At 38.0% G+C, this 8,874-nt stretch overlaps 2 protein-coding genes across 2 annotated transcripts; both read right to left on the bottom strand.

Annotated features, from left to right (window-relative positions):
- Nucleotides 1–2,186: 2,186 nt before the first annotated feature.
- Nucleotides 2,187–3,131, bottom strand: LOC131667535 (uncharacterized). The gene is made up of 2 exons (XM_058941004.1): nt 2,402–3,131; nt 2,187–2,338 (listed from the first exon to the last, which is right to left on the bottom strand). The coding sequence occupies exons 1-2, from the start codon at nt 3,129–3,131 to the stop codon at nt 2,187–2,189; spliced, it is 882 nt and encodes a 293-aa protein (XP_058796987.1).
- A 441-nt stretch (nt 3,132–3,572) lies between these two features.
- Nucleotides 3,573–4,847, bottom strand: LOC131667534 (uncharacterized). The gene has a single exon (XM_058941003.1). The coding sequence runs from the start codon at nt 4,845–4,847 to the stop codon at nt 3,573–3,575; it is 1,275 nt and encodes a 424-aa protein (XP_058796986.1).
- Nucleotides 4,848–8,874: the final 4,027 nt, after the last annotated feature.

The following is an 8,874-nucleotide window of genomic DNA, read 5'->3' as shown; positions in this document are numbered from 1 at the left end:
ATATTAGTAACAGCGCGATAATCAAAATTCGTTCACACATCTATGTCCAATCAAGAGTCTTTATGGATGCGGTTAAGTTCTTTTTATATGCTACAAGAACTCTAGCTCCGAGCGAATATAGTTAAGTCTCTTTAAAATGAATGCGGCTAAGTTCTTTTTATATGCTGCAAGAACTCTAGCTCCGAGCGAATATAGTTAAGTCCCTTTAAATGAGCTGACGCTAGATGACTTATACTATAGCCTTTCTTTCCAACGTGCACACGGCTAAGTTTCATTTCTCTCTCTCTCTCTCTCTCTCTCTCTCTCTCTGCTATCGACAATTAGTCTCTACAGCATACAAAACAGATAAACAACTTACAAGGGAACCACCCCAACCCTCCGCCTCCGATTTTTCTGCAATTGAGATATGTTATAGTTCGTAAAAAAATAAAAGACTTATATTTTTTTTATCGGCGGAAAAAGCTATCTAAGGGATGAAACCCACCCTCAAAAAACAGCCCCAAAAGCAGTTCTATAGCAATATCTTGTATATCGGTTGTAATAAATATTTTTTTATGAAACAAAAAAACACAAGATACTTATAAAAAAAGTAACAGACACACATCAATTTGGCCCCCGGGGGTTGCAACTCCTACGTTGTATAGAGGAAAAACTGTATTTTTAAGTGTATTTTTACCTTACAAAATCAAAAAATTATGTTAAAAAAATTTAAAAAATGATATTCTAGTAGAAAATGATAAAACAAAATTGACATGTTTCGGGATTTTCCTATTATCTATTATTTCGAGGGTGAACTACACCTTAATGTTATTAATACAATATAAGCAGTAGTTAATCGCAGATTATGCTGGTTATTTCATGTTCTATGACTCTCAAAAAAGTCAAATACATGTATACTTTTGTTCTGCCGAATAAACTATTTAGAGGGTGGAAGCTACCCCCGAAAGTTACCCCTCAGCACCATTTTATAGCGAAATTTTCATATTTTATGCACAGTTTTCGACGAAACAGACTGTGATATTTGTATCACTTATAAATAAAATAATTCGAACTCTCGTAAACTAGCTAATGAGTAAGAATTTGTTTCCGATGATTTTACTCTAATTGTCAAGAGAATAGATAATGAATCAAATATAATAAATAAGTAAATCAAATATACATAAGTAATTGCAATATATCGAGGAAAGTCAGACAATGCCCTAGTTTCTTATGGTGCGAATTGTCCCATAAGCAGAGCTAAAGTCTTTCTTTGATAGGATATAATTCGGCCCAAGTTTCTTATAGCGCGAGATGTTCTATAAGTCGAGCTCAAATTATAAGGAAAGGTTAGTCTTGCTTAGTTAATCACAATGAGAGAAAGAACTTAGGTATTAATCCAAGTTTATTCAGACTCATGCGCTCACCTTGGAAGGCTAGAAGTGAATGAATCTAGCCTGTGCAAAGGTGGGCCTATTTATACACAGATTTTCCCACTTATTATTGCAGGAGAGATTTCATCGAAAATTCGAGAGACATTCGCGAATTTTGAGAAATGATTTTTCTTAATTTACAAGTAAATAACCATTAATATTAAGTTTTTAACACATGTAAATTTTACAGAATTAGTTATTTGTTGATTTTATACAATATACAATTATCGCTTATTATTATTAATCGGATAGTGATATTTCCGAATGAATCGGAGGAGCGGATGAAAAGGCAAGCGCCATATCCATTTAGAGAGGCATCACAAAATCCGTGGATTTCGACCGAGACTGGATTATCGCATCGCAAATATCTTGGGATCTCTAGTAATTCCAAATCGGAAAGCTGGTTGGCTAATTGAATCCATCTTGTATGGATGTTTTGAGGAAGACGTTTTCGTCCCACGTAATCTTTGCCTTCCAGCAGTCCTGGATTAGAATCTTTGTATAGAGTATCAAGGGGCCTAGCAAACCTCAAGAATCGAAAATTCTCGCTATTTGTGACACGAGTTTCCTTTTGGTAGAAACCGATTGTGGATTTTCGGCGTTAACGACGAAAGAAAGGACATACCTTACTGTATCCCAAACGCATCCAAGGGTCTTTTTTACAGGGTTTCCTTGGATTCCGCAATCTAAATCGAATATTCTTTTTTCGATGTTATCTAAAGCTGAGGGATGGTTAGATGCCCATTTACGAATGACGAATCCTCCGCGACCCAAGAGTTATATCATCTCGTCGCGGATTGCTTGAATTTCTTCCAAAGAATCCGCGCCTGAGATGAAATCGTCGACGTAGAAGTCTTTACGAAGCAGCTTAGCTGCTCTTGGGAAATCGACCTCTTCGTCGGATGCCAACTGATGTAGCGTTCGAATTGCTAGGAATGGAGCACATCTTACTCAGAAAGTTACGATATTGATGATGAATGTTCGAATTTTACCTGCGTGGTACCACAAGATTTTTTGGCATTTCCTATCATCTGGATGAATCCATATCTGCCGATACATTTTCTCTATGTCCGTAGTTATAACGAAAGGATGATCACGGAAACGCAAGCTTTGTTGAGGAATGGTCGCCTGCATGGTAGGCCCAGTCAACAAGATCTTGTTGAGTGAAGTGCCATTCTCAGAGTCCGCAGATGCGTCGAACACAACCCTGCATTTCGTCGTGTCACTGGATTCTTTGATTACAGCATGATGAGGCATAAAATAGCCGTCATCGGAATCGTCATCACACAACGTCATGTGACCTAATTCCAAATAACTATTAATTTCTTTCTCATATTGAGCTCGGAAATCTGGATTAGTTTCAAACTTGCGTTCTAATGCTTTGAGTCGCTTTAAGGCTCTTTGTTTAGAAGAACCTAATTCAAATTTCTCGGCTCTAAATGGTAGCCTAACTGTATAACGCCCTGAACTATCACGAGTAGTCGTCTCAACGTAATACCTTTCACACGCTATATCCTCGTCAGCCTTGACTGGCTGATAGTCGAGGTCTTCCATAGCCATGAATCTTTCGAGTAACTGATCTAACCTCACCACGTTACAAGAAACGACCTTAGACGGTGTTATCAATCCTCCGGCTGCTATCCAACCGAAAAATGTTTTCTGAAGAATGATTTGAGAATTTTCCGATTTCAATTTGATTTGACCTACCGCGAGAGAAGGCATAGTCGGACCCGAAGCTAATAAGATATCAACGGACCTTGGCTGATGAAACTGAGGATTAGCTAGCTTAATGTTTTTTGGGATTTTAAACCCATCTCGAGGAAACGTCTCATTAGGCACCTTGCTCGCGATTTTTGGAACAATCAAAAAGTTTAATTGGAATTTAGTGTTATTGTATGTGGAATAAAAAGTGGCTTGTGTGTATTTTTCCGAAACAGTGCTCGCATCGTCAACTGCTCCGATATTCACGAAACATTGTTTTGTTGGAAGCTTTAAGTGATTGAGAAAAGTTTGAGTCATTAAGTTTGCGTTAAAACAAGAATCTAACAATGCTCGGGCCATGAGACGGTTTCCTCGATTGTCTTGAAAACTCACAACTGCAGTAGTCATGAGCTGAGAATCGGGCGAATACCCGCTGGAAAAGTAAGATTGGCAGATGCCTGGTCATAAGGATTTCGGAGAGTCCGTTTCCTTAGACGATTGTGAGTTGACTTCTGTGGAGTCCTTCGAATTCTTGTGAGGATGAAGGAGCGTATGATGAGCTTTGTTGCACCCCTTTTCCTTACATCTATTTTTACTAGTGCAAGGAACAGGATGAACATATAAGCAATTACGACACAACTTATGGGTGTTGACAAGCTTCCACTTAGCCTTTAGCTCAGCGGCCTTAAATGCATCGCAAGCGTAAAGCCTGTGGGGTTGACCACACTGAAGACACGAGTCGATGGATGAGGAAGACGAAGTAAGGAGAGAACGAGCGGCAGTCTTGGTTACCTTCGATGGATAAGCTGCGTTGCTATTTGCTGCTCTCTTTGCGGCATTTTTCCTAGAAGGCAGCTCGTCCATCTCGCGCTGCTTGAATACGGAATCCTGAACGAACTCGCACAATTTCGAGAACTCGGACAGCTTATTGCTCGATTGTCGATCGACCCATCGTGACAAGATTCCCGCGGGCAGACATCTCTCGAGAATACGAGCTACGAGTTGTTCACCTATGTTGATCTCCATTGCTTCCAACATACTAACGTGCTGGCGAACCGTGTACATTAATTCGGCGGTTGTTTCAGCAGTAGATTTCGCGTGAGGGGACAAATTCAAGAGAGCATCGAGGTGATCGTTGGCGATCACTCGTCGCTGGTCATAAGCGTTGCATAAATCTGTCCACGCTAAGGGATAATTCTCGTCGGTAGCCTCGTACCGACTGATGACCTTTTGAGCTAAGCCTGAGACTGACGATTGTAATTGAGATAATTTAACGCTAGGCGCCATCCCAGGACGTTCGTGGATCAGTGCTTTGAAACGTGATTTCCACGAAACCCAATTTTTGGAACTGCCGTCAAAATTGGGAACTTGAATCGCCGCGATTTTGGCTACGGTAGTTTTCTCGGCAAACGAGAACGACGAGTTTAGCGCCGTGGAATTCGCGAGCGGATTGGGTGCGGCGTTTTTATTCAATTTGTTAACTTCCGCCGCGACCGTGTAATATTTGATGTCGAGATCGATGAACTTGGCAGTGTTCGGATGATCGGGGTCGAGTCGCTTCAACTCTTCGTGGTTTTTCGAGTACTCGGCGAAAATATATGCAAGATCCGACGCTCGCATTTCCAGGACGGTTACGTCCGGCGAACCTTGCTTAAGGATCGCGTCAAGTGTGTTAATAGAGCGTTCCAACTCGTTGAAACTTTGCTCCAATTGCATTATGCGCTGTTCAGTATCCATTTTGATTTAGTGAATTGCAGTAATTTTAATTGAGAAATGAATTTAATTTACTGCTGAACAACGCACAAGTTGCAAGTGAGATTTGTTATTTTGAACGTAAACGCTCGTCGACGCACACAGACAGTAATTTGCGTGAACGTGCGTTTAATAAACCGAGAAAGAAAAGGTGACTTATCTTTTATTCGCCTGAATGGGGTAGACGGCTGGGTGCAAGTCCCCCCTGGTCGGAAGCAATGGCGAAGCTCGTCGATGTTACTACACTCGTTGTCCAGTGATGGGCTGTCAGCGAGCGCTGCTACACGCGTGCACTGCAATCCTTTAGCGCTGTTGCCCGCGTGTGCCGCAGAGAGTCTGTCGGCGCTGTTGTAGCTGTCGTTCGCGCGCGTTGGGCGGAGCCTGTCGGCGCTGTTGTGCGCGTTGGCCGCAGAGCGTCTGTCGGCGCTGTTGCGGCTGTCGTTGGCGCGCGTGGTATGGGCGGATGTCAGAGAGAGAAGGCGAAATGGCGCGAAACACTGATATCGCGCGTGAATTCTCGCGCGCTTTCTCTCGCACACACTCACACTTGCATTCGCGCGACGTCACCTTCGACGAATTTGATTAGAGGCAGAATTTCTACCTCACAGGAGGCACCATGTATTGTTGTGACCTTTTATTATAGTATAAAGAAGTCTAGTTTATAAGAGAATGGGAAATGATTTTAATTTATTTGTTATTTAGTTTTTAGTTAATACGAATGTCTGAAACTGCGTGATTAGTAATCACCGCTCGCGGCATCATTCGTATGGTTTTAATTGATTTTACACTGATTCTAATTAATTAATAGGTTAACAAAATGAAACACTGATTTGAGGGAAAAAAGCCGTGAGGCATAAAAAAACCCTTTTTATTTACACTCGAGAAAATTACAAGATAGGAAAGTTGAGAGAACTCGCGAAAATGACGTCGCACCGAGAACAATAGCCGCTGCTACGCACGCACGCACGTGTCACACACACACAATGATTTGATGCTTGTTTTAGTGAAAACAAGGATAGATGATAGATGATGATGAATCACTTTCGTGATGATCGGAAGCCCGTTCAACTTCCGAACGATGTTAGTTTTGCATAGTGATGCAAAGATATAGATGTTATCGCGGGAAGTGTCTCGAGAACGCGGAGGAGCTCCGTACGTGACGCTAAGTAGTCGACTACTGCCGGCTTGGCCGGAAGAAGAGAGTCGTTTCGACTCGAGCGGCGCCGCACCGGTAGGTGCTGCCACCGCGCTAGGATTAGGGGCCCTAGTGCCCGATACTCACACACACGCACACACATGTCTACGCGCGCGAGTATTAGTAATTATGTACATGGTAGTGTCGCGACGCTACATACGGGCCTTCGTATAAGTTTAAGAATTTTTTAATAATTTCTTCTTCTTTATTACTTATATTTTGACTCCGTAATAATACATAATCATTAACTTTATATTGATAATGATGTATATTTTTATTGAAATTATTTGCACGTTTTATAAGTTTATTGTGCATTTTTTTCTTGATATCTTCTACTTGATTATAATTTGTAGGTACCTTTGTTTTGGTGTCAGGTATCCACCGATGCCAAAATCTATCTGGTCTTATATGTAAATGAGCTTCTATAGGAGTTGTTTCAATTGTTTCATGATATACATAATTCATTATTTGTTGTATTTTGGGAATTAAAGGAGCCCAACCTTTATGATTGTCGTTAGCATTTGCTCTTAAAAATCTTCCCAGTTCTCTATGTATTCTTTCTACGATATTGCTTTGTGGATGTCGAATACTAGAAAATACTAATTTTATGTTATTAGCTAAAAGCTTTTCTTTCCATGCTTTAGCTGTGAACTGTGTTCCATGATCACATATGATTGCTGATGGTTTACCATAATATGCTATATAATGTTCAAATATCTTTTTAATAGTAGTATATGTAGTTGATCTTTTTATAGGATGCATAACTACAAATTTACTAAAGCAATCTATTGTGGTTAAAATGTATTTAACCCCTCCTCGTGAAGTTGGCAATGGTCCATAAAAATCTATAGACAATAGATCATTTGGTTTTTCAACTAATATAGGCTGCATTATGGATGATATCTTCTTCGTATAATATTTTGTACGTTGACAGAGATCGCAGCGATTTATAGTTTTAGCTACTTTTTTGCGAAGCTTGTAAATATAAAAATTTTCCTGTAACATTTTTGTAATTTTTCTTTTTCCAATATGATCATATACTTCATGTATTTCTTAGATCAATTCTTGAATAATTATTTCTGGCAGTAATAATTTGTTGTTAATTTTATCTTTTTTATATACTAAATTGTTATAAATATATCTATGATGAAAATTTTCCTTATTCCTTAAGTTTTGTATAAAACCATCATTTTGTTGTAATGATTCCATATTCTTGAAACATTTCATTAAATCTCGTGAAGGTTTTTTCATCAATATAGCAAGCTGAATTTCATCTGTATAATTATTACTGCAGTCTGTAATATGTCTAGATAGGAAATCAGCGGCTTTATTCTTATTTCCTGGTAAATACTCATACGTAATGTTGTAGTCTTGAAGAAACAAGCACCACCTCACTAATCTCGCATTTGTAAATTTACAAGTTGTTAAGAATTTCAACGCTTCGTGATCAGTACGAATAATTATCTCTTTCGCACCTCTTAGATACGTTTCTAATTTTAAACATGACCAAGCTACAACTAATAATTCTTTTTCAGTTGTAAAGTAATTTAATTCTGCTCCTTTTAGAGTTCTAGATATAAATGTTATAACTTCTTCATCACCTTCATTATTTAATTGTGACAAAGCAGCGGCTATAGTATGATAACTGGCATCAGTAGTTAATATGTAAGGTTTATTAGGATTAGGAAATTTTAAAATGATTGTATCAATAAATATTTTTTTCACGTTATTAAAAGCTGTTTCATGCTCAGGTAACCATTGATAGCCTTTACTTTGTTGCAATAAATTCATTAAAGGTCTACATATTTCAGCATAATTTTTTGCAAATTTTGTATAGAAATTAACAAAACCAAGAAAGCTTTGCAAGCTTTTCAAATTTTTTGGAGCTTTATAATTTTGAATTATTTCTAATTTGCTTTTTTGAGCTTTTATACCTTGTGGAGTTATAATATGTCCCAAAAATTCAATTTCTTCTTGAACTAATTTAGACTTTGAAAATTTCAATGTATAATTATCTCTTCGACAACATGTAAATAATGTTCGTAAATGATAAATATGTTCATTGAAGGTTTTAGAAATGCATAGTATATCATCCACAAATGGTATAATGAATTGTTTTAAATCGCCAATTGACAAATTTAAAGCTCTCACTAAAGCTGCTGTACTAGTACATGTATCGAAAGGAACTACATTAAATTCGTAGGTATTGCCCTCGATAATAAATGCTGTATATTTTTTACTTTCTTCATCGAGAGGAATCTGCCAAAAACTACTTGTCAAATCAAAACTAGAAATAAACTTTACTCCGAAACAATGTTGAAAAATATCATCCATATGTAGTGGGGCTTCATAATCTTTAACTAATTTTTTATTTAATTTTCGAGCATCTAAACAAAATCGCACTGATCCGTCTTTTTTAATGCTTATAACAATTGGATTAATATAATTACTAATCGATCGACGAATAACGCCATCTCTTAGCATTTCTTTGATTGCAATTCGAACATTTTCTCGATAATTTAACGGTATAGGATACTGTTTTGAAAAATATGGCTCTTTATCTTTTAAAATCAATTTATGGGTATATACTTTCAATAAACCTTTTTTTTTACGAAATACATCTTTAAACTCGTACACAAGCGAAGCTATCTCATTTTTTTGAGCATCGGTAAGGTTAGAGCTTTCATCAACTTTCTCATCAATTTCCCCTCGAGTTAGATTTTCAGAATCATCATTTGTGATGCCTGCATCTATTTCATTACGAGTTAGATCAATGAGTGATGGTATGTCATCCCCAAAATCCGAAACAGTATCATA

This window comes from Phymastichus coffea, unplaced genomic scaffold, assembly GCF_024137745.1.
Source record: "Phymastichus coffea isolate CEN01 unplaced genomic scaffold, Cenicafe_Pcof_1.1 PCOF00067, whole genome shotgun sequence".
NCBI classification, from domain to species: domain Eukaryota; kingdom Metazoa; phylum Arthropoda; class Insecta; order Hymenoptera; family Eulophidae; genus Phymastichus; species Phymastichus coffea.
The sequence above is the reverse complement of the archived record's forward strand: the minus strand, read 5'-3'. Positions and strand labels throughout refer to the sequence as shown.